The sequence below is a fragment of the Gadus morhua genome, chromosome 18, assembly GCF_902167405.1.
Source record: "Gadus morhua chromosome 18, gadMor3.0, whole genome shotgun sequence".
In the NCBI taxonomy this organism is placed as follows: domain Eukaryota; kingdom Metazoa; phylum Chordata; class Actinopteri; order Gadiformes; family Gadidae; genus Gadus; species Gadus morhua.
Window position 1 is genome coordinate 12,305,734 of NC_044065.1, and position 22,219 is coordinate 12,327,952.

General features: G+C 47.4%; 3 protein-coding genes across 10 annotated transcripts in view; 1 reads left to right on the forward strand and 2 right to left on the reverse strand.

The window, feature by feature from the left end:
• On the forward strand, positions 1-12,404 carry l3mbtl2 (L3MBTL histone methyl-lysine binding protein 2). Of its 4 annotated transcripts, none has more exons than XM_030340667.1 (18): positions 2-77; positions 954-1,321; positions 1,488-1,587; positions 1,748-1,881; positions 1,977-2,058; positions 2,223-2,305; positions 3,964-4,081; positions 4,494-4,628; positions 5,170-5,258; positions 5,580-5,826; positions 6,288-6,346; positions 7,598-7,702; positions 7,845-7,992; positions 8,742-8,824; positions 9,223-9,466; positions 10,072-10,125; positions 10,962-11,156; positions 11,497-12,404. In XM_030340667.1, the coding sequence occupies exons 2-18, from the start codon at positions 977-979 to the stop codon at positions 11,748-11,750; spliced, it is 2,475 nt and encodes an 824-aa protein (XP_030196527.1). In that variant the 5' UTR covers positions 2-77; positions 954-976; the 3' UTR covers positions 11,751-12,404. The 4 variants fall into 4 exon arrangements, with proteins under 4 accessions (XP_030196529.1, XP_030196527.1, XP_030196525.1 ...); XM_030340665.1 differs by having other exon boundaries at positions 3-77; positions 10,057-10,125; XM_030340666.1 differs by having other exon boundaries at positions 65-81; positions 10,057-10,125.
• Positions 12,304-20,818, reverse strand: chadlb (chondroadherin-like b). Of its 2 annotated transcripts, none has more exons than XM_030340670.1 (11): positions 20,527-20,818; positions 19,322-19,489; positions 18,930-19,124; positions 18,222-18,377; positions 17,856-18,001; positions 17,095-17,376; positions 16,167-16,383; positions 15,228-15,501; positions 14,338-14,753; positions 13,771-13,937; positions 12,304-13,319 (listed from the first exon to the last, which is right to left on the reverse strand). In XM_030340670.1, exons 2-11 carry the CDS (start codon positions 19,487-19,489, stop codon positions 13,019-13,021), a joined length of 2,322 nt encoding a protein of 773 aa, XP_030196530.1. In that variant the 5' UTR covers positions 20,527-20,818; the 3' UTR covers positions 12,304-13,018. The 2 variants fall into 2 exon arrangements, with proteins under 2 accessions (XP_030196530.1, XP_030196531.1); XM_030340671.1 differs by lacking the exon at positions 20,527-20,818 and adding an exon at positions 20,006-20,245.
• The window catches only part of rangap1b (Ran GTPase activating protein 1b), a 9,884-nt gene continuing 5,827 nt past the window's right edge, over positions 18,163-22,219 (reverse strand). For 3 of the 4 annotated variants that reach the window (XM_030340675.1, XM_030340674.1, XM_030340672.1), the window contains one exon: positions 20,970-22,044. In XM_030340675.1, coding sequence (XP_030196535.1) covers positions 21,960-22,044 — 85 coding nt within the window. In that variant the 3' untranslated portion in view covers positions 20,970-21,959. Of the gene's footprint in view, positions 18,220-20,969; positions 22,045-22,219 lie in introns of those variants that run through there. The other variant, XM_030340673.1, reaches the window with a different exon arrangement.

Consider the following 22,219-nt stretch of genomic DNA (forward strand, 5'->3'; position numbering starts at 1 on the left):
ATCTCCACATGTCTAAAACATTGGCTCAGCAACAGCAACTCCCAGAGTTCCTTGCGCTAGAGGTAAACAAGACGCGGGTAGGTAAAGACATGTGCCCTAATGTGCCCTTAATGTATATGTCTATTACATTAATACGAAATGTCACACAAACTGTTTACTTTACGTATGAAAAGCTCAAATTAATGCACTGCAAGTGCATTATTGTCTACGAAGAAAAGGGGCTACCAATAGTAAAAGCTAATAGACATTGTATCATGTTAGCTTCACGTTACTTGTTAGCTAGCAGGCTACAAAGTTTACAAAGACCTAACATATCATGTCAACAGTTGCAAAATAGTCACAGTGTTGCTCTGGGCTTCAATGAATGTCGGCTGAATTCATAACTTTGTCTTATGGCGATTCCATTCTATTATTGATTACTCCAGAAAGATGAATGAATGTTATTGCCATATTATGATTAAGATTCAGTTCTTGTAATGTCATACAGTTAAGCATTTGCCTGATGAATGACTTGAATAACATTATGTATCATCATAATGATATTTAACACAACGTGGGATACCACAAATGTGTGTGACTACTAACAGAAAGGCAGTAAACAGAAGCGCACTCCAGTCGGGACGCCTAGTAGGCATCATGGTGATTAAGTGTGCAGTTACATGTTGTAAAAATAAATGCTACAAATGGGCATCAAAAAGTTTCCACCAATTTCCAGTGCGAGATCCAGAAGGGACTCAACTGTGGCTTCTTGCTGCTGGCTTGGACCTCAACCAACCAGCAGACTAGTGAAATGGCGAATTTGTAGTGATAATTTCAGTAAAGACGACTTCCCAAAACCCTGCAATATAAAGGACCACATATTACTGACAACGAATGCGGTGCCATCTGTCTTTCCCGAACCACCAAAAGCTACTGATTCATCCAGTTACAGCTTTCCCATTCATCCATTCCAGAGCCAGCAAGCAGCTCAGACACGATGCCCGTCCAATGTGTAGCGTACGGCTGTGGGAAGACATGCGCCGACAACGTGTCACTGCACACGTTCCCCAAGGACCCCGACGACTTTCGTAAATGGGAAAAACAAGTGCAGCGCACCCGCAGCCAGTGGTTCGCCAGCGCCAGCTCCCACCTGTGCAGCGACCACTTTGGAAGAGAGTACTTTAAGCAGAGAATCCGGAACGGCGTCAGTTTACGGCCCGGGGCCATGCCCACCATCTTCATCAGACCACCTTGTTCCTATTGCGAGGGAAAGGGCTGCAGCTACTGTCTCCAACTGCCGCCGTCCCACCAAAGAACCACCCCCGGGGACACAAATGTTTCAGTGAGTTTATACTTTTATTTTGAGATAAGATATAATCATGTCTCACTCTAAGGAGATTTGAAATTGAGAATATGAATACTCATACTGTGGTGTTTTTGTTAACATATGTAAGGATTTGTCCTGATGCAAAGTATCTTCACCGACAAATCCATTTGTATCATTACAGGGAGCGGTTGAAGATGAGGTCCCGCTAATGGATGAAGAGGAAGGAAGTGACGAAGGGCAGGATTATTTGGGATCTACAGTGGACGAAGATGACCGACCAGGTGAGGTGCAGCGAAAAGACGCAAGATGAGGTTTGAGGCCATAGCTTTAGTGATAAAAGAATAAAATCAAAATATGATCATATGTTGCTACTGAAAGGAAATTAACCAACGTATGTGTGTCTATGCCCATGTATTTGTTGCCCACCACCCCCATCCCTAGCCATCTGTGAGCGGTGTGGCACCAAGGGGAACATCAACACCTTTTTCTCCAGGACCAAGCGCTTCTGCAGCACCTCCTGCTCCCGCTCCTACTCCTCCAACTCCAAGAAGTCCTCCCTGCTGGCCCGTCTGCAGGTGAGGAGGAGGAGCCGGCACACTGGGCAGCTCTGCATGCTCTCTCAAATCAGTAGACAGTAGGTTCACGTCTGCGTCCTTCTGTGTCCACCCAGGGACGACCACCGTCGAAGAAAGCCCTCATTCTCGGGGTCGGGAAGCCGTTGGTAGGGAAGACCCCCAGAACTGCACCGGATGGTGAGAGGAACACACACACACACACACACACACACACACACACACACACACACACACACACACACACACACACACACACACACACACACACACACACACACACACACACACACACACACACACCCCCTCTGACACCCCCTCTGACACCTGTCCTCCCTGCACAGGGACACTGCAGTCCGGCTTCGACTGGGGCGCCTACCTGGACAAAGAAACCTCCCTGGCTGCCTCGGTCTCCTGCTTCAGACATGTGAGTCCTCTTGGCAATAAGTCTGCACTGTGGGTGTGGACATAGTGCACACAAAACAACCTGCAGCCTGTGACACGGGGTGCCCAATTCATTTTTGGTATTTTGTTTTTTACGCCAGAATGGAAGAATCCTACCAGTCAACTGATTATTTTTCAAATGGTCAAATATATCTACCGTTTGTTGGTAGCAGGTGCCCATTTTGGACCCCAGGGTCACTCAATGTCCAACAGTGCAAACAAAAGTAAAATGATAACTTGAGGATTGTTGACATACAGGTATAATAGCGATATATGAGGCCAAAACGCAAGAGAAAGTCCATTGTTGTGGTTTAGGATTCTTTCCGACTTCCACACAAATAAGCAAGAGAATCGTTTGTCCTTACTCATGTCGTGAGGGTGGGACTGCCAAGTCTGAGTGTTTGCTTACTGGATGCTGCACTAGAGGAAAAAGACCTTGGCACTGCAATAAAACACAAGGTGGAAAGATTTTATTGCAACGTTATAAAACAGAATTTTCATTCAGGTCATTACCATGGGTTGTCAGGAAGGGTTTAAGCGGATCAGTTTAGCTAAAGGTATGGCAACACTGAACGCGTTACGCGCGTTAGAGGCAAAGAAAATCGTAATTTCTGCATTGGGAACCATTGGTTCAGGCGCGTAGATGCATTACACACGCTTAAGCAGCGTGTTAGGCACGTTAGACGCGTTTTACGCACCTAAATAACGCACCTACGCGCCCAACGCACCTACGCACTTTTTACGCTCCTACGCGTGACGCTTAGCCGCGATAGCCAATCAGCGTTGAGGTTGACCGGACGTCACTGGCAGAGAGACTAAGGACAGGCGCTCCGCCGCTCCGCAGCTGATATGGAGCGCCTGTAGTTGGTGTCCTGAAGGGAGATCCTGGCACCAACCCGGACTAGTAGGTCATCTAACATGGCCCCAGTCAACCGAAAATACCGCTGGAACCGGCCGTCATCCAGGCGGTGTTCCTGGAGGAGGTAGTGAAACTCACCCAGCTGTGAGCGCCTACGGAGGATGTCATGCACCCAAACAGGACGGCGTTTGGGTTTCCTACTCTCCTCGAATCCCACAACAAATAAATGGTGATCTCAGCCATGTTTGTGGAGCAAAAGAAAAGTAGCGGGGGGAAAATAAGTTTTGGGCAGGTTCATCTAGCTGCGTAGGCGCATTAGGCGTGCTGAACCATTTTTGTAACACACAATAATCAAGCGGCAGATTAGGCGCGTTACGCGCGTAATTCGTTCAGTGTGGTCCTACCTTAAGATTCCACCATTTTAAAACCCACAGTGGTTACTGGTCCATGGTCTTCTTCGGAAGAAACCCAGACATTTTTTGTACAAAAGGAAGTGAGGAAGATGATTGAAGCGTGACTTAAGTATTGCTACCCGGAGGCCCATGAGTGTTTCATTAGGTGATGCTTATATCCAAAGGGACTTCGCATGCATTGAAATGAAGCTCATAAAGTTGGGCTCGGGGTGCCTAGCTCAAGGATGCATAGGCATTGAGGATCAAACCTTTAACTTTTCAGCTTAGACTTCAATACCTGACACCTTGGCTGCTCTCCTCGCCCCCTGAACTGTTTAAGCCCTGAAGGAATATAACATCTTGGCGCTCAATGGTGACCGTACCTTCCAGGCTCCGCTGTGTGTGCAGTGGGACGACATTGCCGTGGGGATGAAGCTGGAGGTCGCGAACACCAACGCCGTCCTACCCAGTAAGGTCTACTGGATCGTCAGTGTCATCCAGTTGGCAGGTGGGCTTGATGTTTGTTTGTTGCGTCAGGAGTGTTCAGAAATCCCATCAATCAGAAATGGTTTATTGGAGAGAAAACAGGCGAGGGAATCCCTGGCCTTCTCCTTTGCTGCCAAACACATACAAGACACCTCTCTCCTTGTTCCAAACATCTCTAGGAAGTTATTTTAATTTCCCCTACCTTTTATGATTTTAACGTTCACAACCTTTGACCTGTTTAATAACACAGTTATAATGTGATGTGTCAAACTAGTTATACAAATACAATGAGTTTAATATTGAATGACTATCATTGAGTTTTGAAAGGGTTGGACCATTGGCACCTTTCAGCCAAACATCCATGCATCCCATAACCCTTGACATTGAATGACGGTTGCTATTATTCTCCTGTCGATCTTCTTGCTTGCTTCCAGGATACAAAGCTCTGCTTAGGTACGAGGGCTTCGAGCACGACAGCAGCCATGATTTCTGGTGCAGTCTGGCCACTGGGGACCTGAACTCCATCGGCTGGTGCGCAATGAGCAGCAAGCTGCTGGTTCCACCCCAGGGTGAGGGGATCCGCCCGTGGGCCTTACCACTAGTGCCTTAGAGGCCGTGATGGTTTCTAAACGCTAGCGCGGTGGGGAAACTGAACGCTTCATACCCACCAAGCTACCATCATGGCCGCTTAGGGAATAAGCCCATGTAGCTACTGGACGGCTAAATTACCCTGATATATTCAGGCTCTTTGAGGTTAAGACCCCTCTCCTGCAAGGGAGACCAGACTACAGCAAAATCACAAAGAACACATGACACATTTTGTGAAGATACCTAGATTGAATTAAACTGGATTGGGTTGGAGTACACTAGATTAATAATTTATTTGAACACATTACTTCCATGATTAGAAAATAGATTATGCTTGCTTTAATTAGGCATGATGAGATTGTATTCAAATACATTTGATTTGCGTTGATTATATTACACTGAAGTTGATTTGATTTGCTCTAAGACAAGACAAGTTAATATTGATATAGTTGAGGTTTTCTCTAATGTGTGTGTGTGTGTGTGTGTGTGTGTGTGTGTGTGTGTGTGTGTGTGTGTGCGTAGATGTGCAGCTGAAAATCCCAGACTGGAAGGAGTACCTGATGAAGAAGCTGGTGGGGGCGCACACGCTGCCAGTGGACTTCTACATCAAGGTACCACGCCATACCACACGGGGGGAGGGTCTTTCCCCACATTAAGATCAGTGTATCATAGAAGACATCATAGAGTCGCCCATAATGGGTATTAAGGACTCAACATTAAAACGTATTTCCTTATGACCGTGATCGGGATTCTTACGGTTCAACACATCCATGCAGATTATTTTACGAAGCAACCGAAAAAAAACACACACGATGGGGTGTACTTCAATGTTGACTTCCAACGTCACATTAAAGCCCCGCCCCCCCAGAATGAATGAGAATTAACCGCAACGACCATCTTCCCTTCCAACCCCCCCCCCCGACTCCTTCCAGCTGGCGGAGAGCAGCAAGTGCAACTTCAAGCCCGGCATGCGGGTGGAGGTGGTGGACCCCCGGCACATCAGCCGGACCCGTGTGGCGGTGGTGGACCAGGTGATCGGGGGCCGCCTGCGCCTGCTGTACGAGGACCTGAGCGACGCCCCGCCCAACACCGTGGTGGACTTCTGGTGCCACATGCGCAGTCCGCTGCTCCACCCCATAGGGTGGTCCAGCAGAGTGGGGCACGCTGTCAAGGTCCCCGGTAAGATTCGCTAACGTAGGAAAAATAATGTCTAGCGTAATATCGTCATGATCTTGTTGAATTGTCTTGGTATTTGGCCATAAGTGTCTCGCTGTTTGGCATGGGGATATTTTATCCCGTGTTACGCCTCATGCCCACTGCACCGTCAGTCAAAGGACTCAGAAGGCGTGGCTGACGGATGGGGGTGGTTTCCAGGGTCGTCAGAGCCCGAGTAGAGTCACAGTGCTTACCTTTGCATACGTGATCTGATTGGATGGAGGATCCGTCGCTGCCGAAAAGTTGAACATTTTTCAACTTTTTGACGTAGCCTTCAGCGCACGAATCCACAATGCATTGCACGACCGTCCCCATTCAAAGTCAATGGGGATCAGTCAACGGACGGAGGCAGTGGGCATGAGGCGTTACTCTTCGATGCTTTGTTGGGTGTATCTTTGTAAGACAAAAAAGTTCTGTTGATGTAGGCAAGGAGACTCTGAGTCGCCGGGGCCACTACAACGGCTCCCCGTTGAACTTCAGAAGGGTGAGTCCGACTGTCCACACCACATCTTGGCTGTTCATAGTTTCAGTATTGATTTGATTTGAATAGTCACGTCCTGGCACCATTAGGGGATAGGGTTTGATTCCTACTGCTTTTATAGGAACTGGGATCAGAAGACACAAAATGATACGATATGAAATCAATCTTTCAATGCCATAATACTGTATATATATATATATATATATATATATATATATATATATATATATATATATATATATAATATTTAGTGAGATTCTATAAATATATTGCAATCGTGTAACTTTTGTGATATGATGTTCTGATAGCTTTTTGTGAAATGTTATGTTTTGTTTTGTTTGACCTATCGACCTGTTAGGGATGGGAATTTGAAGGCATAACAATATTCCAATATTCAATCATTTTTATTTCGAGGAACCGGTTAAAAAAAAAGTGTGGTGCAATCATAATGTAGCCTGAAGTTCTTCCGTGATCTGGCCTTCACTAAACAAATGTATTTGTTTTCCATCTATTAGTCAAAAAATAAGGAAATCAAATCCAATTTGTTCAATTCATTGAGCATTTTAGAAGGAAAAAAACACTTGCATACTTAAGGCACAAACTGAAATTAGATTAAAGTAAATTTTAGGCACAAACTGTTCAAGTAACTGAAGCACAACAGCAAAAAGTATAAGTACTGATGGGCTTGGAAATCAACAGAACTGCACTTGCAGCGCATGGGCCTGCCTCGCATTAAGCATGATGCGCATATAACAGAACATCAACAAAAATATGTTATGTGTAAGACGGAAATACAGTATGTCTAAAACATTTCCAGTTAACATAACACATAAGCCCACCTACTGCATCACTCATTCTTGTTAAAAAGAAAAAGAGCGTATCTACGTGCTCGGGGATAGGCGGGTGCGGAGGCGATTTACAATCAAGCCCAGCGTGGGAAAAACTCTCCGCTGGAACGGAGGTTGCCGGTATAGCCAAGTATTCCAAGTATTAAATAGCATTAGTATACACGTTTAATGAACAATCTGTAATTAATATAGCTAATGAATATATTTAATTAAAAATCCAAAAAAATCTGCTATAGCTAAAGTCGAATACCCACGCCATTTCGAATAATCTAATATTTGAATAACCGTGCCCATCCCTAGTTCCCGTACACATTTTGGAAGCAAAGAATCCTACTTCTTGGATAGTCCCCCCATCCATACAATATTGCTATTTGGGTTATAAGCCGAGTTGCCCTTTGACCCACAGCCCAGGACGGTGTTCATGGAGGGAGGGTTCTTTGAAGTGGGAATGAAAATGGAAGCCATTGACCCTCTCAACCTAGGAAACATCTGTGTAGCCACCATCCACAAGGTAACACTGTTTTACCTATCTTTTTAATGCAGATGATGTAATGTAGACATTATAAACAATGCAGGAAATGGTGTGTGTGTGTGTGTGTGTGTGTGTGTGTGTGTGTGTGTGTGTGTGCGCGTGCGTGCGTGCCTGATGACAGATCCTATTGGACGGCTACCTGATGGTCGGTATCGATGGCGCGGAGCCCGTCAACGACGCCGACCACTTCTGTTACCACGCCTCTTCTCACGCCATCCTGCCCACAGGCTTCTGTGAGAAGAACAACATTCCCCTCACCGTACCTCGAGGTGGGCTTACCTCCACACCCCCCCCCCCCCAAACACACACCTTCACACAACACACCTCAACACACACCGCAACACACAATTCCATAAACAACTCCACACACACCGCCACATACATCTCAACACACAGTTCCGCACACCTCCACATACACCTCCACACACAACTCAACACACACCTCCATACACACCTCCATACACACCTCCACATACACCTCCACACACACCTCCACACACACCTCTACACACAACTCCACACACACCTCCACACACAACTCCACACACACCTCCACACACAACTCCACCCACCTCAACACACAACTCTTCTCAACCTGTGTCTCTCCATCCGTTATTCTACTGGTTCTGTTACTGGTTCTACTGGCTGATATGTTTCGCTATGTAAAGATGATTGTGATTCACAAAGCGACCTGCATTAAGGAGAAGGTAATGGTTGAGCATCTTGCTCTCGAGGATACCTACTGGTTAGGCTACACGGGAATCGAACCCAGTGCCCTTTCGGTCGGGTGTCAAACACCCTAGACAAAATCCCTGTCTCGGAACAATCTGATTGGTTTGCTGTTTTTCAAATCAATGAGTAGGATCGGGCTGCTATCAATTGTTTATAATAATATTCCTATTACCAGCATGAAGTATAAACTGTAGATAGCTGTGCTTGCCAAATGACTATGTAGAAAAATAAACATTTTTCGTGTTTACCAATGGTGGAACCCTAACGCAGTCCTCTCCCCTGTCAGGCTACGACCCTGACACCTTCGTGTGGGAGGACTATCTTCAGGAGAAACAAGCCGTCTGTGCTCCCGCCAGGCTCTTCAACACGGTACAACCAGAAGCTCTTAAAAGGCCCCTACTCACCCACCAGCTGTGAGGCTGATTGGTCCTCAAGATCCGTGTCAGGATCGATTCCACTAGTGACATCACAAGTGGGGAGTGTGTCCACCCAGATGTATGATGGATGAGATCAACTCCCCTGGTCACATCCCTGAATCATCACCCTCACACCTGGTCACACAACAGGCGCCCCTTAACACGTGTCTGGTCAGCATTGATACGAGTTGGCCACTTCACTTCAATGATTTGTGTGTGTGGTTTCTGTGTGTGTGTGTGTGTGTGTGTGTCTGTGTCACCTCACCTCTGCGTGCTTGTGTGTGTGTGTCTGTGCGTGTGTGTGTCTGTGTTTCTGTGTCTGCGTGCGTGCGTGCGTGTGTGCTCATCCAGGACTACTTTGGCCACGGCTTCTCCCCCAACATGAAGCTGGAGGCGGTGGACCTGATCGAGCCGCGGCTGGTGTGCGTGGCCACGGTGCGGCGCTACGTGGGCCGCCTGCTGCTCATCCACTTCGACGGCTGGGAGGACGAGTTCGACCAGTGGGTGGACCACCAGTCCGCCGACATCTACCCCGTCGGCTGGTGTGAGCTCAGTGGCTACAGCCTCCAGGCCCCGCCCTCGCCCGGAGGACCAGGTAAGACAGGTGTAGGAAACAATATCCAGATACGGTGTGCTGTATTTGTACTTATTTTCTGTGTGATAGCATTTATATGCCTGTAGCGAGGGGGTTAAGAGAGGGGACGACATGTAGCGTAGCAAAGCAGGTTGAGAGAGGGGACAATGTGTAGCGTATCATAGGGAATTTAGAGAGGGAACGACATGTAGCACAGGATTGTATATTTACCAATTAGCAACCAACACCTTGGAGTGTAGGCACCAGACTTATGTCTGGTATTATGTTTATTTTTATTTAATAAATATTTAATGGTAGCGACAACCAAAATCATCAATCACTGTCATTTTATTATTCAGTGTTTTATGTGTACATTTGTGTATCTGGGTTGGAATCTATTACTTACCCTTTTTCTTGCGATATGTTCCACCTGCACGTTTTCGTCATTTCATTTCATTAGGAGAAATAAAAAAATGAAATCATCCAGCCATTCAATATCACTTAGTGTCCTTATGGGGACACTGAATGTCCCCATAAGGACATTCAATATTGATGTCCCTATTGAGACACACAACAGACCTTTGCTCTGTGCAATTCCTTCTCATCTTTAGAAACCCTGTCTTTAGATAACCTGTCGGCACGCCCAAAGAGAGTCAAGTCCTTTCAGTATGGGAGAAAAAGTAAGTTCCGTCGCTCATAGGTGTGCTCCCTTCCCCTCTAACTAGTAGGCGTAGTAGGAGATGGTTGTTACTGACTGTTGGCTTGTTACAAACCATGCCCTGGTTGCTTGTAAGCAAATGTCCGCTTATGACTGTAACTCACTGTTATAATTTTAACTCACTGTTTGCCTATGACAGACTGTTGACTTTGAGTGGACTGTTTAATTATAATTGGTTGTTAACTTTGAGTGGACTGTTTGATTATAATGGACTGTTGACTTGTAGTGGACAGTTTTATTATAATGGACTTTTGACTTTGAGTGGACTTTTTGATTAAAATAGACTGTTGACTTTGAGTGGAGTGTTTGATTATAATAGACTGTGGACTTTGAGGTGACTTTTGATTATAATAGACTGTGGACTTTGAGGTGACTTTTGATTATGATAGACTGTGGACTTTGAGTGGACTATTTGATTATGATAGACTGTTGACTTTGAGTGGACTGTTTTTATTATAATGGCCTGGTGACTTGTAGTGGGCTGTTTACTTATGACTGTTTGTCTTTGCAACTCTTCACTGGTTGCGGGCAACATATTGATTTCAAGGGCCAGGGGGATTTAGCCGCAGCAGCCCCATGTCTCTGGAGCAGGCTCTCCCTCACCATCAGAAGTGACCCACTGCTGACACATTCAAAACCTGCTGTGACACTGTGCCCCGTCTCTCATGGTTGTTTGTTCAGCGCCTTCGTCCACCAGCTGTTGTTGTTAATCAGTGCGCTGTATAAAAGGCTGGAGCTTGAAGGTAGGCTCGGTTGGTGTTAAACATGTCCCTGTGCTCCTCCTCTCCTCCCCCGAAGGGAAGAAGCTTGCCAAGAGGAGACTCAGCCAGGGGGGGGCCCCACCGACCTCCGAAGACACCAGCGGGGCTCCGGGTCCCCATCCCTCCATCGGGGGTCCCCCCAGCCCCCCCTTCCCCTCAGCTCCCTCTGACCCCGCCAAGGACCAGAAGCTGGGCCTCATCCAGCCCAAGACGGAGCCTGAGGAGCACGAGAGTGAGTGGGCCCATTCAGAACATCCGTCATTACATCGGATCGCAGTCACTCCAGTTTGAGACGCAGTGGGAACAGCCTGACTGTCGCTGAATAAAATATACAAAATATATATAAAACATAGCTAAATATGTCTGGAAAGTACGGTGTATGGGACTCATGAGTGCATTATGAATTGTTTGACCCTTATTCTATTTCATTTGATATTTCACGTGGGTCAAACAAAATGGGACTTGACCCTAAATTTCTGCATCCTGCACGTATGCAAAGATCAACGTATAGCATACATGCAGAACGCATTCATACACATGCTGATGGCTGTGATTCCACTCTGTCGCTGCAGTCATCGCGGTCCAGGTGAAGGTGGAGGAGATAGAAATGGAGACTCCCATTGGGCCTCCGGAAGACGCCATCGAAGCCGTCACCATCAAGCAGGAGAAGGTGGGAGAGGAGCAGGACAACCAAGACCAGGGTCAGCCCGGCCAGCAGCAGGGCACCGGGGAGGCAGCGCGGCCGAGGGGGCCGGAGCCCAGCGGAGAAGCACCCGGGGGAGCAGAGCCTGAGGACACCAGGCCCGGAGACCAGGGGCCGGGTTGAAGATGCCGCCGCACGCCCAGCTCAAGGGATGGAGTAGGACGGAGCAGAGGAGAGAGAGACCAACAGGATATGACTCAAGACAGGACGCAGGATCGGACGATGGAAGAGGCGTGGATGGGATGATGTAATGCAAGAAGGCCACAAAACTAAAACATGTGACTACACTAGATGTGACTCATCAGGTCCTTAAAGTTGTTCATCAAGTCCACCTTTGTTTTATTGTATTTTGATTTATGAGCCAATTGTCAAACCACCCTTACCAGTCACTACCGAAAAGCTTTATGACTCTTTGTTCCTTATCAATCCTTTCCCGGTACAACAGACCTCCAACAAACATCACCAGCCCTCTATTCTATCTCTCTGCTCCTACTGCAGCATTTACACACGTTTCAAATCTCGATTGCAGTTTGGTCACCAACACTGCTCTGCTTTCTCACAGGCCTTTTGCCCACTTCTCATTCTGACCGCTCTTTTTTGGACAATATGGGGGTTTCCAGAAGGAAAATGTTGAGTATTTTGTAGTATTAATGTTGAGATAATGACAGTGTAGACATTTACATGTTGTACATTTGTTTTGTTTTATTATTCTTTGTTTAACAGTTATTTTCTCCTTTGGGTTTACGAGCAATCTATTGATTAAATGTATACACTGAACCATGTGTCTGAATGTTGGATCAACAGGCCTTTGACACACAGCACCCATTTTGACATGACATTGCATAGTATACACAGGTGCAATTAATAACATTTAGGGCCCACTTTCATTAAGATGGACCAGGGCCCTGATATTGGGACGATAATTAAATGAATCAATTAAACCTCTGAGACTGCTATCGGGCCAATTATCGCAAGGAATGTGGCGTTAACGAGGAAGAATGGTGAATCTTGAAATATAATCTACAGAAACAAGGAAATACTATGGGAGTATAGTTTTGTAGTGGTTAATGACAAGCCTTAAAATACTTTAGACCATAAGTAAAAAAAAGAACTAGCTGTGGTCTTTAGAAACTCAAATCCATATCCTTCTGTTCATACTAAGCGTTCGATAAGCGGTATGGTGAAGACGTAACTCATGTAAAGATTTTAATAGGCTCTTTTTGGGAGCTTTACAAAGTATACCCCTACTCTTTATAATTTCTATAGTTGCCCATACCCATTGGTTCGTCGTGTGTCGAGGTGGGCTGTCCTTTATGACTGACTGGGATGCCACAAGGCACACTAAAGGAGCCCCTGTTTGTTAGGGAGCTCCCCTTACAGGAAGTACAGGCTCAAGCCTCGTTGCGTCTCTGGCCCGTCTTCTTAGCCCCCCCCGGCCTCGCTCTCAGACCCATGCGTGGTTTGGATCTGGCTTTGGACATCGGGATCATCTGAGGGCTGTTCAGGTGTGCCGGTTTTGGCTTGGTGGTCTTGGGCGTCCTGGAGGTCTTGGGGCCGAGCGTGGGGGAGTACAGCAGGCTCTCTCCGCCCGGGCAGGCCCTGAAGATGTGGACGTCCTTCACGCGGCGGCCCCGGATCTCAGGGGGGTTGGCGCAGGTGGCCCGCACCTTCAGGTTGACCCTCTCGATCCACCTGGGAGGACAGGTGAAAGTAACATTCTGATGAACGGGTTCACGGTCCTGGGTGAGGCTATGCTGGGCGGTCACACAGGTGGATGGATGTATTGCATTTGAACCGGGTAAAGGACATTTTGAATTACTGCTTTTGTTTGGGTTACATCAAACACCCTCTACGCTAGAAGTGACAGCTGTTTGGGAACATCTGTGCTTCACTAATCAGGGAACGCTATGGATGATTAATTGGATGATTTGCCCTAACATTGGCATAATGTCTAGTTAATTAACACTAAACATGTGATCCACATCAAATTGAACTTCCAGCAATTCTTAATTAAGTGGCTGAATTATTACGTTTGGTTCTGTTTCGCTCAACCGGTAAATCATGACATTATTACTGCCAGGGTCACAGGTTTGATTCCCTCCAATGCCGGGGGCACATGAAGGTGCTGATGAGTGTGTCTTACATGCGTAAGGCTAGCAGGGGGCAGTCACAGAGCAGAGGGTTCTCCGCTAGGTTGATGACCTCCAGAGAGGTCAAAGGGTTGAGGTCAGGCACCACCTCCAGGCGATTGCCCTCCAGGTAAAGACTTCTCAGCCCAGGACCCAGGCCAGCCAGAGAGTCCTTGGACATCTAGGCTCACACAAAAATGGATCCCATAACCCTCAATAATCGTTACGATGTTATGATGATCCAACATAACTGAACAAGAAACATTAACAAAACCACCAAATTGTATATGATCAGTTAATTGCATTGCGGACTATATGTACGATAATCTAGTTTAGTATGAGTTGAAAGCGAAAGAAGGTTGAAGGTCACCCTAGCATGGTTAGCTATCGATGAGATAAGATTAGATTACAAACAAAAGAAGAAAAAAAAAGAAGGAAAAAGTAAAAGTAAACCTTGAACCTGAGACACCTCAAGGAAACGGTATCCCTATCGATGTTCCACTGTGTACCAATCAATCCAAATCAATGGACACATCCCAAACCGTGCCGCCCCCCCTCCCCCAGACACACAGCCCACCCACCTTCTCCAGCCCGGTGTGGTCCAGGTACAGGTCCTTCAGGGTGGCCCCCAGGGCCCGGAAGGCGTTGGCCCCCACCCAGCGGATGGGGTTCCCGGACAGCTTCAGCTCCCCCAGGTTCCCTGCATGGCCCAGCGCCTGGCTGGGCACCTCCTTCAGCTTGTTGCCCCCGAGGTGCAGGGTGTCGAGGGCGTCGGCCCGCTCCAGCGCCCGAGCCGAGACGCCGTTGATAACGTTCCCCGTGAGGTAGAGGCCGCGGACGCCCTCCGCACCGCCCACCAGGGAGCCCGACTCCAGCTTGACGATGGCGTTGTGCTCCAGGTGGAGCGCCTGCAGACCCGGCACCAGCCTGAAGGCTCCTTTGGGGAAGCGGGTGAAGCGGTTCTTCTCCAGGTGGAGGTAGGTCAGGTGAGGGAGACCTGCGGGGGGGGGGCGGGGGGGAGAGCGAGGTCAGTGCTGGAGGTTTTAGTCTGGGGGTCACTAAGAGGGTTTATGTTTTTTTTTTACTGCCGGATAGAATTCGATTTGGTTGTCTTGAATGTATGTTAACCACTCTGTACAAACAAACCCTGGATAAAAAGATTCCTCCTTCTGTTTCTTTGTGGCAGTGGGTGAAAGGGATTATTGGCCGATTAGAATTTCAGGGTTATGTATTTTTATAATGCTTCCATGTTTACAGGATGGTGTCAAATTCATGTCAATATATTTCAAGACATTACAAGGGTTGTAAAGGGGAACGAAAATATGACTCAGTTTCAAAAACCTTTAACCGCAACACAACAAGAATTATGTGAACTGAAACTGTCTGTAAAAACGACCACCACCAAACCTACATCAACATTAGGTCAAAAACCATCATTCCACTTTGAAATAGTCTTAACACATTCAGAGACCTTTGAAAGCCTCCGGGCTGAGCGAGGTGAGGTCGTTCTCGGACAGGTACAGGTAGACCAGCCCCTTCATCCCGGTGAAGGCGCCGTCCTCCACCTCCGCGATCTTGCAGCGCTGCAGGTGGAGCGACACCACCTGTGGGACGCCGGGGAAGCTGTTGCTAGGGACGTAGTGGAAGTGGTTGCCACGCAGGTCGAGGAGTTTGGTGTCGGCCGAGAAGCCCTGAGGAACCTTGGTGTGGCCGCGGTTCTCGCAGGTGGAGTGGTTCGTCTCGGCCTGCAGGAGAACCAGAGAGAGCGTGTTGAGGCACCACGTTTACCATCCTGTTGCTATTTGACTGTAGCCCTGAATTCCAGACCCACATCTAGAAAGCTGCAGGGTCTGGCAACGAGTAATGAAAATGGCCCAGCTCGAGGGGCGGCACCAAGCATGCATTTGAAAATATCAGAGGAATACAAGGGGTGAGACATCAGCGGAGCTAACCAATAGATAAGACTCTTGCCGTATCCGGTCGGTAAAACAGTAACGCTTTTGGCCCGCCTAATCGCCTATATCAGATACACCGATGTGATTGGTTAATAATCGGATCCAGGGGTATCGGGGAGTCAGTGTATTGCTCATTCCCAGAGTGACTCGCCGAGCAAATTAAAATTGTGCTCTCGCGAGAACCTCTGGATTTCAAGGGTAGTTTTACTGTTCATTATCCATTTAGCAGATGCCTTGAGCAATTTAGCTAGGTAGGTTTTGACATGACATGGCTCAAGTGGCCATGACAAAAGAGGGACACAACATGAAGGTTTAAAAAAAGATATCTTTATTGCACAAATTGAACAGAGGTTACTAATTAAACCAAACTTTTTAAGCTAGGATAAATTGGCAAATGAACCAAATTAAATTATGAAATTAATTAAAGATGGAATGTGGCGAGGCGTCTTGCTCACCTCGCATGCACAGTTGGCGGGGCATTTGACCCTGGGCGGCGGTGCTTCGGTGGGCGGAGCCACTCTGGTGGCCTCCTCGAACTCCGCCTTCAGCATGGCGTCCTGGCTCTGACAGCGGAGGTCCCGGGGGTAAAGGGTGTCCAGGTGCTCCCCGGAGAAGTGGTCCGGTCCGCCGCACGTCCCCAGCAGCCTGACCTTGCTGTCGATGGCCCACTCCCTGAGAGAGCAGGACGTTGAGATGAACCTCTAGGACTTTACCATGAGGGTTCATCCATCAGCCGTTAGTTAACGTTAGTTAATGCAGTAATAAGCATTATTGTCTGGCATTGGCATATGGCTTAGGGGTTAATGGGTTAGGGGTTAGTCCTGTAAATACTGTATACTACAATAATGAACACTATAGTTAACAAGAACACCATTAATAAACACGTAAGCAAATATTTTTTGGACCATTAATTACTGTTGAATAACTGTTGCTGATGCTTTTTACTGCATGAACAAATTGTAATTAATGTGCGCTTGGTTAATTGATCACATCTCAAAGGGCTTTGCGGGCCCACATTATGAGAACCCCACAAATCCTGAGGGAAATCCCTGAGGAGGGAGCGAACCTCGTGAAGTAACATTTTACTCCTAACTGTACTTGGAAGAGATTCCTTCTTCCAGGGACAGCTAGGAGAGCTCACCATAGTCTTTCCTCTGGAAACAAACGGGCAAGAACAGTATCTGCTACTACTCATATTGTTTACATAGGTTGTTTTCTATGTTTTTTGTATCGTTAAACATTTAAATATGTATGTCTTCTTAATGTCCTGTACTTACTGCCGTGACCCCCTAGAGTCCCACCTGGGGCCTGGGATGAACCAAAGACCCACCCTACCTCAGGCCAGCCCGTCTCATCTCCCAGCAGGACATGCGGGGCCCTCACCTGAGGGGGCGCAGGTAGCAGTTGCAGTAGATGGGGTTCCCGGCCAGGTTGAGGCGCGCCAGGCTGGGGGCGCCCTCGGAGAAGGGCTGGAGCACGCGGAGCTGGTTGTGGCTGATGTCCAAGTGGACCAGCTTGGGGGTGCGGTGCAGGGCCGTGTAGGCCAGGTCCTGCAGGAACATGTGGTCCAGGAAGAGGTGGGTGAGCTTGGGCATGGACACCGTCTCCTCCCCCAGGTAGGTCATGGGGTTGTAGCCCATGTCGACACGGGTCACCTCAGGGAGCCTGGGGAGGGGTGGATGAAGAGGGACTCTCAGGAACAAAACCATTGATCTGATGATTCAACATTAGAGCTTTCTTTCCACTGAGAATCCTCTCTTCTTAATATTTACAATCTTGGTGACAGTTTGCCAACTTCTACCGCAAACATAAGAAATATTTACGATACCAGGGATTTTGTTCAGATAAAAGATGCACACCTGAAAGGATGTCAAGCTACCCCACTTTAATTTCCTGTGGTTCCATTCCCATCATTGGCCTTGAATTCTCCATGATCACATGACCCTCCACATGACAACCATCTCGTGGAAACATTACCGCTCCAAACATCTCCAAAATGTTCATTTATCTATTAATCGACTTCAAGGGAAAATAAACCCCCACCACTCTCTGCTTTGGCTCCCCTGGTGATTCTAATCAAAGACATAACATGAACACTAAACCCATGTGGGTCAGTCCCAGAGGCCTGCGAGCAGCGGGCCCACCTGGTCATGGTCTCGGAGGGGAAGAACTGCAGCTCGTTGTGGTCCAGGCTGAGGCGGTTCAGGGTAACCAGGCCACCGAAGGCCTCCACGTCCAGGTAGTTCAGAGAGTTGTGGCTGAGCCGCAGCCACTTGATGTTCTGCAAGCCCTGATGGGAGGAGGAAGAGGAAGATGTGGGAGAGAGTGTGAGTGTGTACCTGGAAGTTCATGCGAGGTATGGGCACTAGCTGTGTGTGCACGTACCTGGAAGGCCTGGAAGGCTGTGTGTGTGTGTGTGTGTGTGTGTGTGTGTGTGTGTGTGTGTGTGTGTGTGTGTGTGTGTGTGTGTGTGTGTGTGTGTGTGTGTGTGTGTGTGTGTGTGTGTGTACCTGGAAGGCCATGTTTGGTATGTACACCAGCTGGTTGTGTGTGAGGGAAAGCAGGTTGAGGAAGCCCAGCTGAGAGAAGGCTCCTGGCTGGATCTCCTCCACGCGGTTCCAGTCGATCACCAGCTGCTTCAGCGAGGGGAGGCCGTCGAAGGACTCCTGCACGCCGCCGGGCAGAGAGGAAGACCATTGTTAGCTTCCAGAAGGGGATTGGCAGATGACGAAGATGTGAGAGGAAGAGCGAGCGAGAGAGCGAGAGAGAGAGAGAGACAGGGATTGTGTGTGAGAGAGAGATGTGTGTGTGCATACCTCTGTGGGAGAGGAATGACTGAATGGTAATCATGCGTGTAATTCTTTGTGCAGGTGTGCGTATCTGTGACGTTGTGCGTGGGTATGTGTGTGTGTCTGGGTGTTTGTGTCTGAACGGGAGTGTGTGTGCAATGTGCAAGCCTGTGTGTGGGAGAGCAGTGACCGAATGGTGATCATGTGTTTGTGTGCAGGTGTGTGTCTGTGTGTGTTTGTGGGTACGTCTGTGTGCGCTAGTATGTGTCTATGTGCTGGTGTGTGTGTGTGCGTGTGTCGACAAAAGGAGTGGTGAGATGTTGCGTGTGTGCCTGCGTGTGCACGCGGCTGTGTGACCTGGTAGAGGATGTCGATGTTGTTGTGGTGAGATGTTGCGTGTGTGCCTGCGTGTGCACGCGGCTGTGTGACCTGGTAGAGGATGTCGATGTTGTTGTGGGCCAGGTTGAGGAACACCAGCCTTCCCAGGCTGCGGAAGGCCCCCTCCTTCACCGAGCGGATGTTGCAGCGCTGCAGGGACAGGTGCGTCAGGTAAGGGGTGTGCTTGAACGCCCCCGTGGGCAGCTGCTGGATGTCGTTCCCTCGCAGGTCGAGCTTCACTGTAATCTAGTGGAGAAGGGAGGGAGAAAGAAAGAAAGAGAGAGAGGGAGAGAGGGAGAGAATATGTCCTACTTTAAGGATTACATTTCCATCATCAACACAGTCAGCATTCTGCCTTTACAAGGACTCAAACGACTCATCAAGTTTTGGAGTCAAACATTCTGATTGTAGGTTTGGGAAAGGTTTATGGAATTAACTGAGACCTCGTCCACTACTGGAACTTCTGTCAAGTTTTTGTTGACGCAGGTGATGGCGAGCTGTATCTGGTCACAGACGCACTGTTTGGGACACTTCGCCAGGCGCGCTGCAGGGACGCCGAGGAGAATTACCAGGAGCGGCCACAAGAGGCCACTGCCCACCTGGAAATGCATCTATGAAGAAAAAAATTCAACGACCATCAGAGCATCCAGAATTGGAGAGAAGGGGTCTAACTCCAAGGAACTACATTCTGACTCAAGTGTATTTCGGGCTACCTGAATCTGAAAAGCAAAACTTTCACACAGCTCACGTGGAGCAGGGTTGAGAAAGCATGACTGATAAATTCTGCATTCCTTTCTGGGTAACGGCGGAATGCCCCTCTTTAACGGATGAATGTCATTTTTGGCAGATTGTTATTTTTTTCCTGAATTTGAAACACATTCCAGTGCCGCATTAACACAGCTAATCCGAGGAAATCCTTTTTTCCACAATTGATTTATCAAAACAGAATAGCCTTATATATAACAAAACATTACCAATGCTAATGAATTACGAGGATGGCAATTTACTTTTAACGGATATATATGAATAATAAGGGTTGACTAAGTTGTCGGTAAGTCCTTCAAAACATATCCACAAGTGCACACACACAAACAACCTTGAACTAACATCACATAGTCATAGCCAACCTGAACACAAGAAAACGTAAATCGTCCGATGTATAACTTTTAAATGATCGATGAAAAGTTTCACTCCAAAAAAGGTCCCTCTCCCTCTTGAAGGCAGACCCCTGGGCGTTGAGAGGAAAAGTGGAAGAAACTAGAGACGGTGGAATTTTGTGGGGCAAAAAGTCCTGTGTGGATGTCCCTCAGGAGATCAACACTTTAGACCGTGTACTCATGCTGGCGCGCTGGCTGCGCACAAAGACGCAGTGTTTTGGTGTCGGACACCATCCAGACGGCTGGCTTCCGAGTCTCCTCATGTAAATAAACGTGTCCGGCAATGGTGAATACTCAAGTGTTTGGCTCCTTCGTTTGCCTTTAACCTGCTACGATTACCTTCGCGATAAAATTTGAATCGTGTGCGTAAATGGACAGCGAAATGAAAACAGTAAATGAGAACATAATTCGATTTTTCATCTTTACGCATCTTATCACAACAAAAAGCATTAATCCTTCCAAACATTAAATGATGATTAAATTAGGCCTACCCTTCTTCTCTATCCGTGTGCACAGGTTTATTGCGTGTATCAGTCTTTCTGTGGGTTATTCCACTCCGGTCCTCCTGCCACTGACAGTATTCTCTCACGGTCTCCTTTCGCCGCTCGGCTGTTCTTCCCCTGTCCGCCCCTCATCCAAAACAAACTCCGTTTATCCCTTCATTCATTCCAGCCGATCCGTGTCTTTTCTTTCACTTCTGGAGTTCCCGGAGCGCGTATAGTTGTCGTAGCTCTCCAAAGATAACTTGGACAGAAAAATGTTTATCAGGTGAGCCCATTAATTTCAAGCACACTGATAAAATAAAATTCTCAATAAAAAAATGCTCTTGACCTTTAAGTATTATAAAATGATAGAATTTTACAAAGATCATGAACAACAAATGACAAATAAAAATAAGCCTTTTCACATTGACAATGTTCACACGCCACATGGATCAATGGTAGTCTGCCTTTAATGTTTGTCAGGTTACAACATTAACATTACACTCCATGTTGTGACCCTTTTCTCCTCAACATCTCAAAACACAAGACATACAATTAATTGAGAGGTAACGTGGTGAAGGAGAGCGAAGAGGATAGAAACACACCTAACGGAGCACCTGGCTCCATACATATTCCCATGTATGTGAAGTGAGGTTATTCCCCGCATGACAAAGACAAAGATGTACACATGTGGTTGAGTTGTCCGCCGGTGTCTGGGGGCATTTCAGTGTTAAGACTGTTTACAGTGGCTGGACCATGTGCACGCATACCGTAGATTCAGGTCCATAAAGGGTTGAGCAGTGGGGTAGGGGATGAGAGATGGGGTAGGGGTGTGTGTGTGTGGTGGGGCTGGGCGATTGAGAATGCTCATGCATGCAGTCCATTCCTGCTCACAGTCTGATGCACACAGAACACTCTGAACTGGATCAACCCCCACAGCCCCCTATACGACCATAGCCCTGATGACTGTGACCGAGTACAGATATGAACTGTCTTTCCCTTTATGTCTTTGTTACCGTTGCCCCCTGATACGATGATTGGACGCAGTTAGCGGTATCAAACAAAAACACAAATTAGAGATGCCACGATGTGAAGAAACAAGTGTGATAGGGACGATTCCAGACATGGACGGCTTTCAGATTGTCAGAACAAACCGCTTTAAGGGAGGAAGACTGGCATTGAAGGCACAGTTAACATTACAAGCTTCTGTGTCTTTTACATTTTATTTCCTTCCGATCTTCTTCCTTTATATAAAAAAATAGAGGCTGTATGAACATTTACAAAACAAAAACAAACCAGGAAGAGTGATTTCGTGAAAAAAACAAAAAAACAAGTGTTTGTTCAGACTTTTTTGCTTAAGTATGAAGACTCTTAGAACTTAGTCGTTACAAGAAATTGTCCTTCAGTCGGTGTGTGTGTGTGTGTGTGTGTGTGTGTGTGTGTCAGTGGTCTGCGCTGCACCTCCTCTTCAGCGCGTCCTGCAGGCCCTCCAGGGCGCTGCTGCAGGACTTCAGAGCCTTGCCGTTCCTTCACACACAGAGCACACATGTAAGCGTGGCCACCTCTACGACTATCGCATTAAACATTAAGTAAATAGAGTATTATCTTGCCATAAAGCATGCAAAATGGGCATACAATATAAATAGTAGAATATCAGTACAAAATTAAAAGATACAGAAACAGCAATGCCTTCAATTCTCAA

Bases quoted from the DNA above. Each gene is read 5' to 3' on its own strand.
- l3mbtl2 (XM_030340665.1), top strand. From the start codon at position 977: ATGCCCGTCCAATGTGTAGCGTACGGCTGTGGGAAGACATGCGCCGAC. The intron at 1,322-1,487 runs GTGAGTTTATAC...GTATCATTACAG, and splicing joins CCGGGGACACAAATGTTTCA to GGAGCGGTTGAAGATGAGGT. The intron at 2,059-2,222 runs GTGAGAGGAACA...CTCCCTGCACAG, and splicing joins CCCCAGAACTGCACCGGATG to GGACACTGCAGTCCGGCTTC.
- chadlb (XM_030340670.1), bottom strand. From the start codon at position 19,489: ATGCATTTCCAGGTGGGCAGTGGCCTCTTGTGGCCGCTCCTGGTAATT. The intron at 17,377-17,855 runs GTGGGCCCGCTG...ACCCCTCCCCAG, and splicing joins CCCTCCGAGACCATGACCAG to GCTCCCTGAGGTGACCCGTG. The intron at 15,502-16,166 runs GTGAGCAAGACG...GTTCTCCTGCAG, and splicing joins CCGCCAACTGTGCATGCGAG to GCCGAGACGAACCACTCCAC.